We start from the raw sequence: 20,575 nt of genomic DNA, 5'->3' as shown, positions 1-20,575 counted from the left end.
TAATCTTTTTTTTTTTGGGATAACACATATAGAGTGCCCTGCCCATAAAATTTCCTGAAACCGACTTTTCCTAATAAAGTAGTACATTTCGCTAGAGATTTTATTATTATTTTTTTTGGTCCATTCTCTGTCGGGGGGGGGGGGGGGAAGGATGAGTTAATAAACCCAGCTCTTAGCATTTTCTTGGTTCGTCAGCAAAATCGCAATAGATAAAACTCGGTAAACGAGTTGCACTAGACGAACCAATAATTTATTTGTGATCAGTTTATCGACGTTAAAACCCGCTTTTATCAAATTGTTTGAGCACACGACTAGAATAAAGCGGGGCGCCCCACCCCGTGGCTTTTAATTGGGCTCTGGCAAAGTTCAGCTAGGGCGGCAAAACGTACACACGAGGCGCGAGGGCGCCCGTTCGCGCCTCCTGCTCGCGCTCGCCAGAGCGAGCCGTCACAGTAAAGAAAAAGTGAACGCGACAGGCTGGGCGTGTAAGGTTGGATCGAATCGCCATTGGATGAGCTTAGCACGCGCTACCCGGAAGTCAGTGAGATAGATGGCTGGCTGGGTGAGGAGGGGGGAGGGGCGAAGGAGAGGAGCGCTTCTGTTGACAACCGTCAGTCACACACGGTAGCGGCGGAGAGCGGGAGGACGATGGTAGTAGCGGCGGCTCCTCTTGTGACCCCCTGTCTAGACTCCGCCACCGCTGTCGCCAGCGCCCCTGAGGAGGTGAGAGAAGGGGACTGGCGGGCTTGATAGTAATATTGGGTTATTTCTCTCTCCCACCCTCCCTTGTCTTTGCAGCTGGTGTGCAGATTAGTGACAGCTGGTGGAGCAGGACAGGGGTTGCGAGTCCTGTCTCTTCTATTCATCCTGGGACAGCGGCAGGGACTGTGATTTTACTCAGCGGCCAAGTCGTTGTAAATCTTTTTTTTTTTTTATTACTGTGATTATTTTTTTTGTTTTATCTTTTTTAGAGATTTAAATTCAGTTTGGGACGTGTGCTCATGGTTTGGAAAATTCGCCTGTTTTGTACTGATTATTATATATGTGGGAAATGTCATGACTTGGCATCATTTATGCACACTTGTGTGCACATTGTTTTGTGCACAAATACTGATGAAATGAGTTTTGCACATCAAAATCCCATGATAATGAAGTAACCTGCACATAAATCTCAACTACAGGTTCCGGCACTGGAACTGCAGCTTCTGCCTATAGAATGACACTACTCCTGGTTTCTTTACTCCACCTTTGACAAGGAATACAATTTCCAGCATTAAGTAAACATGAGTTAAGCCAGTGCCGCTCTTTGCATTGGGGGGGGGGGGGGGGGATAATTAATGCCTTACTTTACACACAAAGTACGTTTTCTGCACATACATATGATTTATGCGCACAAAAATATTTTCTGCACTGAAAGCATTTTTGTGAGAATAGATCCATATTTTATATGCATAAAACAAGCACAAATCATGTTTTGTGGCATGTGTTTCATGTTCACAAAACAGGATTTTTCTGCACATAAATCATGGCCGAGAGACCCCCCCACTTATTTGAGTTAAAATGTGTGATCAGCTTGTGCTGAACATACGTTGTAACTCGGGTTTGCATGCACATTTTTCAGTCAGCATGCTTTTTTTAACTTCTGATACATTAGCATACTATTGGTTTATAGCATTAGGAATTAAAAACAGGTTTGTTTTCTCTGTCCATAAGCTAGGCTAACTTAGCCATGAGGTGGGTGACATCATCTGATTGCACAGATCAGACCCTTCTCTCTAGCTTAATAAAGCTTTTTGCTGTACTGAGCATGTGCAGGAGTTCCTGTGCATGTGCTGCCTCTTGAGCAGTGGTGTAGCCACGGGTGGGCCTGGGTGGGCAGCTGCCCTCCCAATTTGGACCCAGGCCCACCCATTGGACCAGAAGTGGAGCACCGAACCTGCAAGGCCGTCGCGGGACCCCATCTCTGCGCGGTGAAGAGGAGGACCCAGGGCTGGCGCGCCATTCCGTGCATTTGCACGGCACACATGGGGAAGCGATCCTGTGGCCGTATGGCCCACCGATGGTGGAGTGCACTGTTAGCCTGAGTTTGGACGCGCACTTTTGACGCGCGTCCAACCCCCTCGAAACTAATAGCGCCCGCAACATGCAAATGCATGTTGATGACCCTATTAGCTATTCCCGCGTGATCCAGAAAGCAAAATGTGCAGCGAAGCAGCACATTTTACTTTCAAAAATTAACACCTGCTGGTGCCGGGGAACTGTACAGAAAAGCAGAAAAAACTGCTTTTCTGTACACCCTCTGACTTAATATCATAGCGATATTAAGTCGGTGGCCCCAAAATTAAAAAAAAAATTTAAATTAAAAATTAAAAATCGGCCCACAGGTCGGAAGACGAACGCTCAATTATGCCGGCATCCGTTTTCCGAACCCGTGGTTTTCAGCGGGTTTGAGAACCGACGCCGGCAAAATTGAGCGTCGGCTGTCAAACTCGCTGACAGCTGCCGCTCCTGTCAAAAAGAGGCGCTAGTGTCCCTAGCGCCTCTTTTTACCACGGGCCCTCATTTGCATACTAAATCAAGTGCACAGGAGAGTGGCCTGTGCGCGCGTCGGGAGAGCGGGTGCTCGCCTCGGATCGCCCGCTCTCCAGCGGGTTTTACTGTATCGGCCTGTATATTAGGTAAAGATTGGTCTCTGTTTTGCCTGTGTGTGTGACTGAAATGCAGTATTTATGCTAGTGTGTAGTTTCTCTGTAGTAGTCCAGCTTGTTCTGTTATTCCTGTAGGTGATATATTAATGTTCTAGGGCCTAGAGTAGTATTTGCATTGCTGATTTTTCATAAGGTTGCTGTTATTTGAATCCTGAGGGTCAGTGCTGTGACTGTATGGCAAGGTTCTAGATACCTCTTTCTTTGCAAGAGTTTGTTACTTCACAAAATAGCAGTGGAGGGTTATTTTTTGCTGAGGTGACACCAGAATTTGAAAAATGTTTTTCATGTTAGTTGTAATGTGAATTGCCCTAGTTCTGCACTGCACCTGTTCTGATGTTTAATTATATTTTATTGTACTTATGAAGATTTCTGGTTTTCTGCAAAGATGGTTCATAAAAGAATACATTAATTTTTGTTTTATTACATGATTGGATCTGATAGTTTTCTATACTTGTGCATTTATGAACTGCAATAAATATAAAATAAATTCTGATTAATAAGGAATTTTTAATGCTGTAAGTGCTCGAAATAATTGTGGTAAACTGTTTTAAAGTTTCATGCATGATGCATAATTACTTAGAAAGCCATTCTAGGGTGCAGTATATGGCATTATTTATCAATATGAAAAAACTAGTAGGTCTCAGACTTGCATGCCTACAGCCCACCCAAAAAATCAATTCTGGCTACTCCACTGCTCTTGAGCCCCTCAATCTCTTTTTTTTATCTGCGCTACTGCTCTGTTACTTTCTCTCTCTTCAAAAAAAAAAAAATTACTTTCAAGCCCCTTTAGTTTTGTATCTTCTTCTGCCTTGCTGCCTCAGCAGCTTCTCAAAAGCTCTTTTCAGTACTATATTTCTTTAAAAAACAAAACAAAAAAAAACCTATCCAAGATGTCTGGGAAAAAGCTAATCTCAGAGGATTTAGTATGCACAACTATGGCCAAATGATGCTGGCCACTTGGTCTGCAACCAAGGCCCCACCCATGACATGTTTCCTTGAGCCCAGAAGAAACAGGCTTACAAGATAGTGGAGCTCTGCAGGTCTTCCAGGCACTGAAGTTCCTCCTTCTCTTCATGCTTTTTGGGGGCTGAATCAAGCAGGAGTTGTACCCCTGCAGGCTCTTTTCTGTCCACAGAGTCAAGCATGGCTCGAAAGCGTAGGGCACCAGTCTAGTCACTGAGTTGTGCTCCAGAACTTCATCTCCATGCAAGGGAATCCGAAGTCACACACAAGAAACACCATCTTCTTCTGTCTGTGTTGCTGGCACCATCAAAATACCTGGCAATAAAGCCTGAATCAACAAAGCAATCTGTGTCATTATGCAGTGGACCTCAGAGCACTCGATGGCAGTGATGTATCCTGCTCCCTCGACGCACTCAAAGTGGAGGTCAGCAGGAGAGCATGGAATGATGGGACAGGGCTCTTTATCAAGTCTCCTTCTCTGTTTTGGCTTGCAAAATTCTGATGTCACCTTCTTTTCTCTTTCTCCTGGATCCCAAACCAGTTAAATTATGAGTGAGGATCTAGTCCACTATATGGGCTAAGGTTGGAAACTCATAACCCTATTTGTTCATTGATACTACTGTTTACTATGGGGCATTGATGGAGGATCCTTCCTGGAATCCTACAAAAGTTCCCCAGGAGGAGGACCCAATTCTAGTTTCAAAAGATGTCTCTTCCCCAGTACCAGCCCAAAGGACCCAGTATGGCAATTTCTTATGATCTTATAACACAGCAGTCTGTGGACTAGATTTCAGAGTTGAAGACTTTCTTTTCCTCCTTAATGGATATGCACGAAGTATTAGACTTTGGGGGAATGAAGAAAAGTGGATCTGTATACAGACAACAACCAACAAGGACTGAATCACATAGTCTGGGTAAACAAATAAGCATGGGTGTAGCTTGCTTATTGCGGCGGTTACTACCCCTAACTAATTAAGCTAGATATTTCACTTAGATGCAGCTCCAACACTGCTCTTTGCATTAATGGTGGGGGTGGAAGGGAAATAGAACCAAAGGATTACTAAGAGCCAAGAGTAACAGATAAGTATGAGAAAAAAAAAAGTGTGAAGCTTGCTGGGCAGACTGGATGGGCCGTTTGGTCTTCTTCTGCCGTCATTTCTATGTTTCTATAATGGCTTAGTGACACAGGAGGCAGTTTGCAACCTCTCTTGTCCAAGATGTCCGACTTGCTTCCAGAGGGCCATCACCTCCTTGGGGTTCTTTACCACCAATCCAAGTGAGGAACCCAGGCTGGAGCTGTTGGAGAAGCCCACCCCTTCAGGAGAAAATCTAATGGTACATTGGAGATTGAACCCAGAGACCTAGGTGCTCAGAAATAACCCCAGTCCCTGGGAGTTTCCTCCTCTGAGGTGCCTGTTTTTTTACTTTCATCATCATGAATGATGATGAGTGTCCTTCCCTCTGAGAATTTGAAGGGGGATCTACTGGAATCCCCTCAGCCTGTTCTGATGGCCAATGGTGTTGAAGATCAATGTTTTTCTCATTCTGGGGCTTGATGCATCAAAGACTTAAGTGTCGATGGTACTGGGACTTGTGCGTTGACAGTGCCGACACATCGTGTGTCGGTGCCGATACCCTGGCAAGTACGTTAATGGCGCTGAGATTCAATGTTTCTTTGGCTCCAGCTGCACCAGCAATTTCAAGTGGTATCTATTTTTGTTTGATGCATTCTGCCTTTGTTTGCTCGACCCCAGAATTTGGCCTGTTCCACTGAAGGGAGAGAGATTTTTGAGGAGCTCCTTCTCTACTTCATTTCCATGCTCTGGGAAGTGGAGTGACTGCAGCTTCTCAGAGATTATGCAGTTCCTCCATTTTCCAGGACCTCGACATCACGAATGCAGGGATATTCAGCCATAATTGTAACAGTTGGTCTGATGGTGGTCTGGAGCATTGCAGTATTAGCACAGGTCATGTCCATTGGTAATGAACATTTTCCTACTGCAAACACAGCCCTTCACTCACAATGCTTTTTTCTTGCCGGACATCCTGAAGAAAAAACTTTTTTTAACAGCACTGAAAAGTGCGGCTTGGGGGCTGTTGAGGCAATTTGAATAAAAAATATTACAGAATGTATAGAAAAAAAATAACGAGATAGGATTCATGTCCATGCTGGTGCTCGGATGAAAAAAGACACATGGTGCTCAGGAAGCAACACTTACACAGGAGTTCCTGTACTTGCTCAGTAGAGCAAAAGCTCTACCAAGGGAGAGAAAGTTGTGTGGTGCTGCTGGGTGATGTCACCCATATGTCATGGCTAATTGAGCTCTGCTTGTCCATGAAGAATGACCTTTTGCACCAATTTATACTTATCTTCTGGACTTTGTTAAATGTAGAATCTCATGTCACAATATGTTAACCTTATTTGAATGTCTCTTCTCTTAAGCTCTTTGAGATTCCTCCCCTGCACTTACTTCTCTTGGAGCCTTAAAAGAAGCGACCACACATGGAATGTGTTCCAACTGGCTTAAGTGTGTGGTGTAGGTGTGCAAGGCCATTTGTAACCTTGTATGACCTAAGCAGATGCAGTATTTTGTAACTGTTACTTGGCATTCGTGGGAGGGTACATTTTAAAGGGATGTCTAAAATTATTATTTATTTAATTAGTATTTCTCATGTATAAAATCAATTTATACATGAGAAATACCAAGAGTGATGCCCACATTTATTTATAAAGTACCCACAAAATATAAAACTATTATTGTTTAAAAAAACCCAAAACAAAATCTTCTTTGACTGACATGCATAGGTGACTTATAAGTTAATATTTGCATGGTGACACTTTGACATGGTCCAGCATTTAAAAAAAACAAAACTGCAGCACTCGAATGCCATTTCTTGCGCCACAAGTAAAAGGTGCTGAACTAGATTGCACTTTTTTTTTTTTTTCGTTAATCAGAATACTTATATTTTGTTTAAAATCAAAATGTTAGATCTTAAAGGGGTCCAATTCCTCTCCTGCACTCCGAATCAAAACCCGGCCTCAGTCCAGCCAAAGTCCAGTCAAAGCCGGTCTAAGCCGCGCGCGCCTTCGGCACGCGCGGCTTAGGCAACGCGCCAGCGTCGGCTACGCGCCGGCGTCTCTCGGGTTTTAAACCCGGTCTCCTGGTGATGACGTCAGTCTCGGGCACAGCTGATGGTGTTAGCCTCTCTGCTACTCACTGCTCGCATTAAGCTGGTAATTAGCAAGCGTTTTCGCTCCCAATGACTGGAACCAGGGCGGCTAGTTGTCCTCTCAGCTTCACGACCAGACCCCACTGGTATGCCGGCGTCTCTCGGGTTTTAAACCCGGTCTCCTGGTGATGACGTCAGTCATCACCAGGCTAAGTTTACAACATCATCACCTTCTACGACTAGAAGTGGCCCTATGGATGCCCATGTGAGTCGGCAGGGACCGCCAGTAATGGACAATTTGCGAGACTCGTTTGAAGCCTCACTTAGTCCAGGCAACCAGCCCACCCCCCTCCAACCACAAACGAGTCCGTTAGATGCCCAGCAGGACGGGAAGGACTCATCACACGTGAGTGCAACGAATTTGCAGGAAGTGGGAGATGAGCCTGAACCCTCTTTGGGCCTCAAAAGTGTTTCAATTGAGGCACGAGAGGAGAATCTTGCTGTGACTCTTGGTAATACTCAGATTAATTCTGTAGATCCTACCAAGGTAACTCTTTCGGACTTGTGGAGGGTTCTGGTAAAGCTAGATCTGAATTTGACTCAGGTTAACTCATCTCTCTCATCATTAGTAAACGTTAATAGAGTGTCAATTGTGGAGCAGGGTAAGAAATTGAGCTCAGTAGAAACTACACTTAATGAATTGTCTGAAAAAGTTAATGGTACACAAAATATGGGGAATGCATTGGTTAAGGACAATACCTCTATACATTTTGAATTGGAAAACCTGGAAAATATGTTAAGGGTTAAAAATCTAAGATTGGTTAACTTTCCTATTACTAGGTTATTATCCCCAACAGAGATGTTGGTTAAGTATTTAAAAGAAATTCTTATGTATGAAGATAAAGATATCCCAGGCATTTCCAAGATATTTTATTTTTCATTTCGGAAAAATAATGTAGTAGGTGAAGAAAATAGTCTAGGTATCACCACCTTTTTAGAAGAATCTATAGACATCATTAATAGTAGAGCTACGCTCTTTCTATCCTTTATGGCTGAGAGAGATAAGGAGATTATGCTTGAGAAATTTTTCAGGAATAAAGATATACAGTTTTGTGGTCAAAAGATATATATGTTCCCTGACGTTGCTAGGGTAACACAAATTCGCAGGAAGCAATTTTTGATACTGAAAAGTAAAACTCTAGAAATTGGGGCAACTTTTTATTTGAAATACCCATCTAGATGTTATATTAATTTCAAGGGTAAGAAATTCAGTTTCAATGAGCCACTGCAATTAGAACATTTTCTGAAAGACAAATCTAGTCTAGCAAATAACCAAGTATCAAACATGGGTGAGGCTATAGAATTGAATGAATGAAGTTTGTCTTCTCATATCTTGATTGTTATGAGTAAAAGTATTATTATTACTATACAGACCCCCCTTATTATTAGTTCCTAATTTGAAAAATTGTTTTGGTAAATTTTGGTTAAAGTATATTTGGGAATGTTATGGTTTTCAAAGAAAGGATTGCCTAATTGTGATGTAACATGTTCTATGTTAAATATTTGTTAAAAATCTCAATAAAGATATAAATTATAAATAGGAAAAAAAAAAGAACTGGCAAAAAAAAAAAAAATAAATAAATAAAAATCAAAATGTTGGTAGCCGTAAAAGCCTTTTTGCTTCCAGAGATCTGTTGATTATAATCGGTTCCCTGTGTGTGTTCCCGTTAAAAGATGCTCATTCATTAAACCGAAGCTCGGCCTTCGATTTCACTTTCTTTCCTCCGTTTCAGACAGCTTACACTTTTGGCCAGGCTGGACTAGAGCGTAATTGTGAACTCTTTTTTTTTTTTTTTTTTTGCCCCCGATAAGTCGGGATCTTCCTGTGGCGGCTACTGCGTTCCTATAGTTCTGGCCGATAGTTGACGACGGCTGTAGGAGCTGAGGGAGGACTACAATACCCATAGTACTTCCACATACTGGTCCTGCCGTGACATCAGAGCATTACATGGCTGATTCGGGATCCGAGGCAGAGCGAACATGTAAGGCAAAGCTCTTGCGGCTGACGCAGAGCGCCCGCAGACGCCGCATCTAGCTGGGCTCGGGAAGCGACCGTAAAACCCGCGGTGGCTTTAGCCCAGCGGCTGCCTCGCTGCGGGGCAGTGCTGCCTTTGCAGCCTGGCGGTGGGGCTGCAGGCGGTGGCTGCTGCTGCTGCTACTTCCCTTGTAAACGCCTCAGGAAAAAAAAAAAAAAAAAAAGCTACAAACGCAGCAGGCTCTGCTGAAAAAGCGCTGCGCTACTGCTGACTTGGTTTTGCAATGTTTAACCCACCACCCGTCTCCTGCTAGAAATTAGACGTCTGTGGTGCCTCAGGGTCGACTTTGAGTTAAATGCACCAAACGTGCTTACTTTTTCCTGTTTTGGTCGCTAGACAGGCTTAAGTGGGTGGAGACTGGAGGTAGATGCGGCACCGATCGCAATAGCATGGCAACAGTTTCTATATGCTGCTCCTGTAACTGAGGTATCCCATAACAGCAAGTCTGGAAGAGTTGTTCAAGTGTTTTACTAGGAGCTGAAGTTTGTGACAAATGGATAATTCTTACTGAATCTCTTTTTATACATGTGGACTATTTTAACAGGTGATTATATTTAAGCTTTTCCTCTAGTTTATGTAAGATGGTATTAATTTGTGTACTTGTAAATGCCTGTCTATTGCTGCTGAGGCCATAGGATTGAAATAGCCCAGCGATCTGGATTTCGGGATTTGATTCGAGCTCCATTTATTTTGTATCCTTTAAGGTGTGTTAAGTGCAAAGAAACAGCTACATTACACACACACACACACACACATGAAATAACATCATTTGGAGGGTAATATTTAATATTTTGAAAGTCTGTTTAACTGCTTGATGTCCAGTGCTTAGCAACCTGCACGGACACCACAAGTAACCATGGTTCCCGTGCTGCACCAGTCCTATGTTGTTACTTGGGGGTGATGTTGGGTCCAAGGGTGAGGGAAGGATCACTTCCATGCATCCTGGGTCTGCCCCCTTCCCGTTGGGGACATGATCCCATTGGATAATGGGGTAGGGAGCTGAGGGGGAGGAGAAGAGAGTGGGTAGAAACTGGTTTAGCCCTTCTTTCTTCTTCCTGGGCCATGTGCACTAGGTCAAGTTGAGCCTCTCTTTGCTTTGCTGAGCTACACAGTTTACCTTCTCCGCAGCCCCCCCATCATTGCTTCATCTCCTCTCTGGAGGATTTGTTCACTGCTACAAAGTGCAAGCTCGTGGGCTCCTTATGGCAGTTAAGATTGCTAATCCCAAAGCTCTGGTGGGGCTTGGGAGTTGCAGCTAAGGGGGCTGCAGAAATGTATGGGTGAGTCTTGGGAGGAAACTCTGTAAGTTTTCTCATGCGATAGAACAGGGGGGCTCTGCGGTATTTTTGTAGGCTTTCTAGCTTGCTCTCATCCTGTCCTGATTTGGGTTGTGATTAAGGGGCAGGAGGATGTTGAGGCAAAGAGGAGGGTTCTTTGGGGGCAAGCTGCCTGCGTAAGGGGAGCAGGTTTTGAATTCAAAGAGCAGCTTTGGTGGCTTCTAGCTTCCTGCTGCATCCCCGATGTTTATTTGCTGCTGTGCTGTTTGTGTTTAAAACAGTAGTTTCCTCATTCACATGGCATGGCCTGGGAGCGAGGGGCTGTTCTAGGCTGAAAGCCTGCTTCCTTTCACTCTCAGAGGTGAGCATGCTGGACCCTGGGGTAGTGCAGAGTGTTGCAGGTATTTGCTGGCCATTCATGGGTATGATTTAGCCTATAGTAATGGATAGAAGCCTGTTGCACTTTGCTTTTATTTTAACATGACCTTCTGGAGCCTGGGGCAGTCATAGAGCTAGTTAAGGTGGCACCAGGGAGGTACACCTCTTATTTCAAGTTAGACTTGTAGTAGGTTCTAATTGGGGAGTGGTTATTTGCTTCTGGGTATTTTCTGCAGAGCTCATATTTCTAGAGTTTCTTTTCACTGTTCACTGTTAAACATGAGATTAGGAATGCTTTCCTGCTCCCACCGTCCTGGAATGGGGGTCTCCAATAAGCATGATCCCTTGAAAACAGGGAGCGTGGAATGAGCTGCCTACCAGGAGCCCTGCTGCTGATCCTTTTAGTTCTATTGTTTGAGAGGAAGATTCCCTCCCCCCCCCCCCCACCCCCCCACCTTTCCAGTGAAATTAAGGCATTATGGGTGATGTACAGTCCGTGCAGCAATCAGCTGTATAGGTCTGTTGGTTGGCCCCACTCTACCCTACTCACCATGCTGGTTTATTAGAGCAGTGATTTGTGCTGGCTTTCTGATGCTGCCCTTCCATAAGAGCTCATAAGGCATGTGAAAACTTCCCCCTTTGTACTCTCTTAATTTGAAACAATTATGGGGAATTTGAAGAGCCTACAGTTCCCAGGTTAGGGGCCCTTCCTCCCCCCTCTGTGTTAAAAGGATTAATGTTATTCATCTGCTTCTTGCATTATTAACCTTACCTTCCATAGCATTTAAAGTGGCAGCACTACTAATGGGCTGTGTGGAGGAGCATATGTCCACAATATTGCTGCATTGCTTATCACGTTGGTGGATGGGTTGCTTGGGAACTATCAGGGGCATGGGGAGAGGAGTGAGTTGCCTCCAGTCCCCAACCCCCTACCTTTGAGTACATCTCATCCCATCTCAGCAGGGCCGGCGCGTCCATTAGGCGAACTTCGGCAGTCGCCTAGGGCGCAGAGCCATAGGGGGCGCCGAAGAGCAGCCACGTGGTGCCGCAAGCGGGGCCTATCCCGCTCGCGGCAAAGAGAAACAGGTAGGGGGGGGGGGGCGCACAGTCTCTATTTCTCTTTTGCCGTGAGCGGCATAGGCCCCGCTTGCGGCACCACGTGGCTGCTCTTCGGCGCCCCCCCTACGCTCAGAGCCCTGAGAAGCAGAAAGTCGGCAGCGAAACAGGTAGGAGAGGGGCGCGACCGGAGGGGGGGGGGGGGGAGGGAGGCGGCGGCAGTGCAAGGGTCACCTAGGGCGCCCAATACCCTTGCACTGGCTCTGCATCTCAGCACAAGGTCAACCCCTCCCTTCAATTACATCCCATCCCAGCCAGGTGTGTGTATCTTCCCCCTTGTTCCCTGTTAATTCAAAACAATGCTGGGGGATTTTCAAGAGCCTGCAAGCCTCTGCATGGGCCTCAAATATGTAGATATTAGAGGATTCATGAATCAGCCTCCGTGTGGAGGCGGAGGAAACTAAAACAGTATCTGAATTCAAGAAAGCATGGGATAAGGACAGGATTTCTGAGGGAGTGGTAGGGATTGTAATGCTGAATAGGTGGTGTGGATGAACTGTCTAGATAGGTCATATGTTCCACTGGGCCTAGAAGTATGCTGTCCTTTCCCAGCTCTCTGTGGGAAGGGGATGCAGGGATTAATATTGGCCTAGTTGTGCAGAGGAGTTATCTGCTATTGCTTAACTTTTTTTTATATAGCATTCCCAGATATGCGCAGTGCTGTGCAGATACATCATTGTGGAGACGTTGCTGATATTGAGCTAACAATCTGCAGAAATGAATTGAAAAATCATGCAGATGGAATTGCTGAATAGGTTAGGTAGGAGTGGTAGCCCTCCCCTCCAACTCTTACAAGTTGCAATGAGGGGACTGCCCTACTACCTTGGCATGGGCATGCATAGTTTAGCCCCTCCGCATATTTTCCAGCAGGATGTAATCTCGTATAGTGGTGGGACTTGGGATGTAGCCACAGCTGTATGGACGGGGGTCTGGAGCTCGAGAGCAATCTTCAGCTGTAAACCTAAAACTCATTCCACATCATAGAGGAGTATGTTGTACTGAGTTTGGTGTCAGAGGTGACATCTTTTGGCCACAAGCCTATGACAAAAAAAAAAAATGCTAGCAGAAACAGGAGGGCTTCCCTACCAATCTCGGCTCCAGTGATATCCACAGTAGTTGTATTATTAACATGATGTCGGGGGAGGGGGGCAGGGTTGGTACTGCCTTCATGGCTGAACTCTCATGTTAGTCACCAGTGGGATATCCTTGTGGCAAACTGACTTGGCCATTACATCTGGGCTTGCCAGACCAGTGTCCTGGATATATTTACAATCTGTCATTCCCTGAGCACCACCCAGGAGTAAATTTGTCCACCTTCAGGCATCCTTGACTCATTTTGCCACTGTTAGTATGCCTTGTGCATCAAATATGGTTGTCTTCCTGTGTACATGGGCTACTAATCGTTGGCCCAACATGTGAAATGCTAATAGTCAACTGTAGCATTATGTTACTGGGCAGGTATGGCTTTAAGTAGAATAAGTCATTCAGGGCTAAATAGATTGAATGGTTTCAGACCTGCCTTCTGTGCCCTGCTCTTGAAATACTTGCAAATCTTTCCTATTAACAACTGTCAGTGTAATCACAGCTGTCATCAGGAACATACGCATGGGATTTCTGATCAAAGATGATCAGACATGTCAGGATATAGATATCAGATGGGTTCGTTGCACAAACTATTGGCTCTTTACTTCAGTTCTTTATTCTATTAATTAATTTCTTCCTTCGTGAGTGTTCTCTGTTCCAGGTCCTGACACAACAGGGTGTACAGCAGTCTAATTGTCTTCACTATTGGAGGCGGGGATCCAATCAGCTCAGGACCTTTGGGTGAGCAGTTGCCTGGTGAAATTAGGGGCACCTGCATTGGACCAGTTAGTGATCATGTGCAAAGCATCCTTACTGGTCAGTGAGGATGTTTGGGTCCGGCCCTTCTTTGGAAGGTAATCTACAGTACGCCTGTCACCTGAAGAGCCCATTACCTCAGTATGGGAGGGGCTGTACACCAAGGAAGGACTGCCAGAAAGCAAAAGGCATGGTCATGGCACAAAGATGTTTTGTTGTCATCTGGGCAAATGCCCTCCTCCCCTAGTGAGGTGGCATCTCGTTAGTACGTATGGTCCTGACCTGCACATTGAGGCAGCAGCTCAAGTCTTAATGGTTGTGCTGCTGACCAGTGCTGTACAATGAGTTCAACCCCATTAACCTAGGATATATAGCCACCTGCTATGACCTTACATGAGTTCTGATAGGAGGACTGTTATTTCAATTAAGTTAAGTAATCTGTGGCTGGTGTGGGGGAGGAAAGGGGCAATAGTATGAGGCAACTAGGTTTAATTAAATCTCCTTGATGAAGCATTTTCATTATCTCGTGACTTGGTTCAATATGCTTAGGCAGAGAGTTTACAGAGAGTTTATTTATTTCAGAGCTTTTATATACTGAGGTTTAGCAATTAGCCTTCACCCTGGTTTACAGTAGAACAGCTTGTTACATAGAACAGTACATGGAATATAGAATGGAATAGGTTACATCAAACTGTTAGGAGACTGTCCTAGAACTAATTTTAAACGCTTGAACCAGGTCGCGTCAAGTTTAATTTAAAACTTTAACAGTAGTAAAGGAACTCAGAAACGAGTTAGTAATAACAAGACAAAATGGCAAAGAGGTATGCAAGAGGTTAAGGCGGGGGGAGAGAGAAAGGGGGTGGGATCGGGAGGGGAGGGGAAACAAAATTTTACATTGTGCTCTGCAGTAGATGCAATTTTGCTACAGTAGTGTGGGTATTCTGGAATGGGCATCCCTCACACGGAACTATTCTGTCCTGATGGCATACACCCATATAAGATTGAGTTAAGACCTGATGATGCATTGGTTTAGACCATTGGCATCTGCCTATCCTCATGGGCAAGATCTGCCTGTAGAGGGAACAAAGGATTTATATTGTGAGCAGGGTAAATGGAATTCCAGCAAGGCCACATTTTGGTGACTGGGGGGCCCAGGCAAGCTTTGCGAGCTACCTGGGTTTGTGGCGGGGTACCTGAGCTCCGGGGGGGGGGGGGGGGTGTTGAGGGGGTGTTTAACGTTCAGCAGTGTCATCTTCAATAATGCTCATGCTAGAATGGCTGGGGTCATCTGTTGCCTGGGCTCTAGGCTCTGGTGTGGCATCAGACTGGTGATCCAAGGTTCAGACATGTTGCAGGCCCGGAGGGCTTACAGTCTTGCTTGCATGGAGCAGGCTGTCCAGAAGGCCTTTCTGCTTCTAACTGGGTGATTCTTGGTCCCTAGGTCAGTCTTGCTTGCATGGGGCGGACTATGCAGAAAACCTGGACCTACTTCTAGCTGGGAGACTCCTGGTCCCAAGTGGCTGCCAGCCTTGCTTGCATAGGGCGGGCTGCTTGAAAGCAGATATATTTTTAGCCTATATGTTAACAGGGGCTTAAGTAGATAGGTTAAACTCCATTGTCAGGGTTCATGAATAAAGCTGCGGCCTTTATTGTTCTACTCAAATATCTGTCTCTGAGTGTTAACTGAATTGAGTATTCTTCAAATGCATGCGGGCCCGGATGTGCCAAGGTACCATGGTTAATGTCCAGTGCCAAACAGCCTGTACAGACACCCCAAGTAACTATGATTCTTGTGCTGCACCAGTCCCATGCAGTTACCTGGGGGTGGGGGAGGGTGTCAGTCTCATGATGTCAGGTCCAGTGGTGAGGGAAGGGTCACTTCCATGCATCCTAGGCCTGCCCCCTTCCTGTCAGAAACATGATCCCATTGGATTCAGGGATCAGTGGGGCAGGGAGCTGAGGGGGAGGATAAGAGGGTGGGCAGAAACTGGCTCAGTCCTTCTTCTTCTTGGGCCGTGTCCAGTAGGTCAAGCTGTGCAACCACCTTCCTACCCTTTTATGATGCATTATATAAGCCTAGTTAGTCAACATTTGTACTAGTAAAATTAGGAATGTATTCGTTATGTTCAAATTTTTAGATTGTTAATCCTGTATTGTCAATGTCGCAGTTGAGGCGGGGTACCCGAGCCCCGGGGGGAGGGGTTAAAGTTGAGCAGTCTCATCTGCAGTAAGGCTCATGCTGGAATGGCTGGGGGTCATCTGATGCCTGGGCTCTAGGCTCTGGTGTGGCATCAGACCAGTGACCCAATACTTGGTCATGTCACAGGCCCGGAGAGCTGACAGTCTTGCTTGCTGTCTGGAAGGTCTGGATCTACTTCTGACTGGGTGACTCCTGCTCCCTGGGTCAGTCTTACTTGCATGGGGCAGACTGTCCAGAAGGCCTGGACCTGCTTCTAACTGGGGGACTCCTGGTCTCAGGTGAGCTGCTGGCCTTGCTTGCGTGGGGTGGGCTTCTAGAAAGGCCTGTTCCAGCCAGATATATTTATAGATATGTTAACTGAGGCTCGGGTACATGTTAGACTCCCTTGTCAGGGTTTATGAATAAAGCTGTGGCCTTTATTATTCCACTTGAATAACTGTCTCTGAGTGTTCACTGAATTGAGTATTCTTCAAATGCATGCGGGCCTGGACCTGCCATGGGTACCATGGTTACTGCTGTATCATACTCAGTGGAGTAATAGTTTCCTTTGTATATAAGCGGATTAAATTATCCATTCTAAATTAGTCTAAGATCTGTGTTTTTATGCTAAAGTATTTTTTAGTGCTGATGATGAATAATTTCCAGTATGCTATAGATTCCTACTGGATGGATTAGGAAGAAAAGGGTGGATGAATGGCACTATATATTAAAAAATAATATTAAATTAACAGAGTTTCAGTGCTTACCAAGTAAGGAGGAGGCACTTTGAGATGAGCTGGAAAGAGGGAACTTCTGTTTGTATTGGTGTGATATACAGACCTCCCTTTGTATGAAGGAGGAATGGATAGAGATTTAGTTTAAGACATTCACAAAATCGTTTTGAAGGGGGAGATGCTATTGCTTGTTGATTTCCATTTGCTGAATATTGATTGTGAGATCTGTTATGGTGCCATCTAGAAGCAGGAAGATCTTGGATTCTCTGCAAGGAGAATTTTTTGGTAACTGAACTCACATTTGAGAGGGTGATGCTGGACCTAGTGCTTGCAAATGGGGCATAAAGGGTGCTTACCTGGGATTCAGTGATCACTAGATGGTGTGGTTTAGTATTAAATCACAAGGTAGTTTATTTAAAATTGAGGATCTTAGATTTCAGAAAAAGTAAATTTTAAGATGAGGTGCATACCTCAAGGAGTCATCAACATAACAGAATGGGAAAAGCTAGGGGAAGTAGGAGAGCAGTGGGTAAAACTAAACGAAGATATTGAAGAGCAACAAATCTTTTTGTTAGGAAAGTAAAACAAAGTAAGATTGCAGAAAGAGAAGCTGGGAAAGTAGTTGGACGAGTGAAAGCACAAATGGAAGAAAAAGCTAATTCAGGTTTTTCTCTTGTTTAGATAAGTTAAAGACAGGTGGAAATATAAAAGTGAGATTGTAGGATGAATATGCAGACCATAATAAGGCACATGTTGACATTCCTACCCTTTTTTTGGGATGCAAACAAGGTGGTGCTCTGAAGTGAGATCATAGCTTACTTAGCTCACAGATGAAAGGCTCTAGATGCCAGACTCCTGCGGTTGGAATGACAAGTACATAGTGATTGGCAGCTTCTGGGTCATGGTTGCTCTGATCAGGCTAGGACAAACTATCTCACCTTTTTGACAGCCTTGAATACTCTCCTACATCAATGCATTGTCAAATCTGTGTTCTATTATAAATTTCAACTTTTCCAGTATGGTAATAAAACAGGGAAATTATTGGCCAGCCTGGTTAAACGTAAATTGGGTCTAAGTATATTGCAACTATTCAGAGCCATTCTCATAAAGTGGTGAATTCACACAAGGGTCTCAGTGATGGCTTTCTCACCTACTTCTAGCAGCGTTATGCTCAACAACTGGGGGACGACTGCGCTAGGACTGATTTTTTTTTTTTCCCAGGGACTAGATATGCCACAGTTCACTGCTCCGCAGTTGGAGAAACTCAGTGCCCCTCTCCGATTAGAGGAAATACGGTTTGGGATTTTAGGGGCTCTATCTTATAAAGCACCCGGTCCCAATGGTTATGTGGAGAATATTATAAAATACTGCAGGATAGGGTGGCCCCTCCTCTGCTTCTGTATTATGAACACTTGCTCGACCAGCAAGTCTTTCCCCCACATACCAGTAAGGCCCTGATTACACTAATTCCTAAGAACGATATCCTTTGAATCCTGGCTTTTAGGCCGATTTCCCTTCTAAACTTCGATGCTAAGCTGCTTGCGAAGATATTTCCTGACCTCCTAGCAAGTGTTCTCCCTTCATTGATAGGGTTCCATCAGGTGGCATACTGTTTTTAACATCCAGCGGGCTTTGGCCTCTATTACTTGGAGTATCTCAAGTAATATCCCATTCGTATTGGTCAGTTTTGATGCCGAAAAGGCCTTTGATCGCATGGCCACTCCTCTTTGTTATGGAACAATTTGGGCTCCGTGGCAATTGGTTGAGGATGGTACATCTCTTATACTCGGCACCTGGCGCCCAAATTCTAATAAATGGCTCGCTCACAGCGGAATTTCCCCTACAACGCAGCACAAGGCAAGATTGTCCTTTGTCGTCGTTATTTATCCTATCACTTGAACCTTTATTAATAGCCATACAGAGGAGCGTGACCATCTCCGGTGTTGTAGTGGGAACTATTGTTTTTAAAGTATACGCATTTGTGGATGACCTTTTAGTCCACCTCACAGACCTTATGGTGTCGTTGACTGCCCTAATGGCACTTTTTAAGGAGTTTGGGTCCTTCTCTGGTTTTAAGATGAACTTGAATAAATCTGAGGCATTAGCTTCCATCCTTGTCATCAAATTGACTGGCAGAAGAAGTTCCCCTTTAAATGGGCAAGGGGCTCTTTTCATTATCTGGGCATTAAATGATCTTTCTCTTTGGCCAAAATATATGATCTAAATGTCCTACCATTATTAAAATCTCTCAAAAATAAACTTTTGGAATGGAAAGATCTGCCCCTCTCGTTTTAATTGGCCAAATAAATCTGTTTAAAATGATGCTTTGGCCCCAATGGCTATATGTTTTTCAGACCATTCCTATCTTGCTTCAGAAGCATGATATAAGGTTAATCTATGCAATGCTTTCATGATTTGTCTGGCGAGAGAAACTGGCGCGCATCTCAATAGCCCAGCTGGTGGGGCCATGGTGCGGGGGGGGGGGGGGGGTTAGGGGTCCCAGATTTAGAGGAATATAACATGGTGTGTTTACTAGCCACGTGAAGGACTGATTATTTATCTCCCAGCATTTCACCCCACTAGACTTGGAGAGGGAACTGGTCCATCCCTTACACCCAGTCTATGTTCAACATGTGAAGACGGTTTGTCTGCTCCATTCCCTTTGAGGTAATTTTATTTTGACTTCGCTGCACAAGGCTTGGGCTTTTCTTTGTTCTAAGCTGAGCCAATATCCTCATGAATCTGGGTTCCTACCTATTAGGGGGAACCCGGATTTTCCCCTGGTCTAAGCCCTTATACTTCTCTCAATGGGAGCAAAAGGGTGTGTTCACCCTTTCTCAGGTAGTAGACTCTGAGGGAGTCTTGTGCTCTTACCAAGATCTGTCTTCACATTTTGCTCTTTCCCCTAAATCCTTCTTCGCATATCTCCAAATGCGTCACTATGTCTGTTCTCTGCAAAAATCTCATCTTCGAGATGTTTTGATAGATTGATTTGGAGGAATTTTTCCAGTTAGAAATTCCGAGGCAGATGGGAATCTCTCGGATCCATAAATCCTTGCTTAGCATTGCCATGGAGATCCCTTGTGATGAACTGCATACTAAGTGGAAGGCAGATATACCTTCCTTGACCGATTTCTTTATCCTATCTGCTATCACGAGAATACCTGAGCTGACAGAGGATTCTGACCTGCGGGAGATGCAGTACAAGTTTTTGTATAGAGCATACCTGTCTCCAGCCTGGTTGCATAGACTGGGTTATTTAAACTCTGATCAATGTAGCAAATGTCAGATGGACAGGGGTTCCCCGGGCCATCCAAAAATTTTGGGGTAAATTTGCAGATACTTATGACTAATAGGCTCATCAACATGCATTTGCATGTGATGAGCGCTATTAGTTTTCAGGGGTTTGCCGCGCATTTTCGAGGTACTAAACCACTTACGGTATAAGGCAGAGCTTTCCAAAGGGTGTGTCGCGACACTTTAGTGTGCCACCTGCAGTGTGCTGGTGTGTCGCGCAAGCCCGGTGCACGTGACGAGGCGGAGCAAGGAGAGATCAGGGGGAGCCAATGCGGCCGCCGGTGGACCTCATCCCACTGGCGGCTGAGTAATGAAATATCGCTGTGCTGTGCCTGGAGACACACAGCAGGAAGATCGGCAGGGCCGTGGTGGAGCTCACGTCACCACGGCCCGAAGAACAAGGTCATATCTAAACGTGCAGGTGCTCCTCCTCCTTCCTGCCCACGCTACCCTGGAAGAAAAATGTTGCTGGAGCCACATGGGCAGGAAGGAGGAGGAGCATCAGCCACGTGCAGAAGAGGAGCAGCGTTGTTGCAGTGGGCTGAGAAGAGGAGGAGGCCAGGTAGCAGGGCCGCCACTTCAGATCGGCCCGAGAAGATCAGGGCTGCTGCAGAGCCCATCCTGCAGTGACCCGTGAAGAGGAGGCCCAGAGGTAAGAGAGAGGCTGAGGGCCCGTAGAGTGTCTGTATGAGATGAGTTGAGATATTGTGTGCGTGTATGAATTGAGTTGAGAGATTGTGTGTCTGTGTGTGAGAGTGAGTTGAGAGACTGTGTGTGGGAGTGAGGACCTGAATATTTGCAGAGATAGCATGTGAGA

At 45.2% G+C, this 20,575-nt stretch overlaps 1 protein-coding gene across 3 annotated transcripts in view; it reads left to right on the top strand.

Annotated features, from left to right (window-relative positions):
- The first annotated feature begins 590 nt into the window (after window positions 1–590).
- The window catches only part of LOC115084031 (meiosis-specific coiled-coil domain-containing protein MEIOC-like), a 150,470-nt gene continuing 130,485 nt past the window's right edge, over window positions 591–20,575 (top strand). The window contains exon 1 of one of the 3 annotated variants that reach the window (XM_029588312.1): window positions 591–723. In XM_029588312.1, coding sequence (XP_029444172.1) covers window positions 649–723 — 75 coding nt within the window. In that variant the 5' untranslated portion in view covers window positions 591–648. The other 2 variants (XM_029588315.1, XM_029588314.1) reach the window with 2 other exon arrangements.

Source organism: Rhinatrema bivittatum, chromosome 2 (genome assembly GCF_901001135.1).
Source record: "Rhinatrema bivittatum chromosome 2, aRhiBiv1.1, whole genome shotgun sequence".
NCBI classification, from domain to species: Eukaryota; Metazoa; Chordata; class Amphibia; order Gymnophiona; family Rhinatrematidae; genus Rhinatrema; species Rhinatrema bivittatum.
Note: the sequence above shows the minus strand (reverse complement) of the source record. Positions and strands in the feature narration are given on the sequence as shown.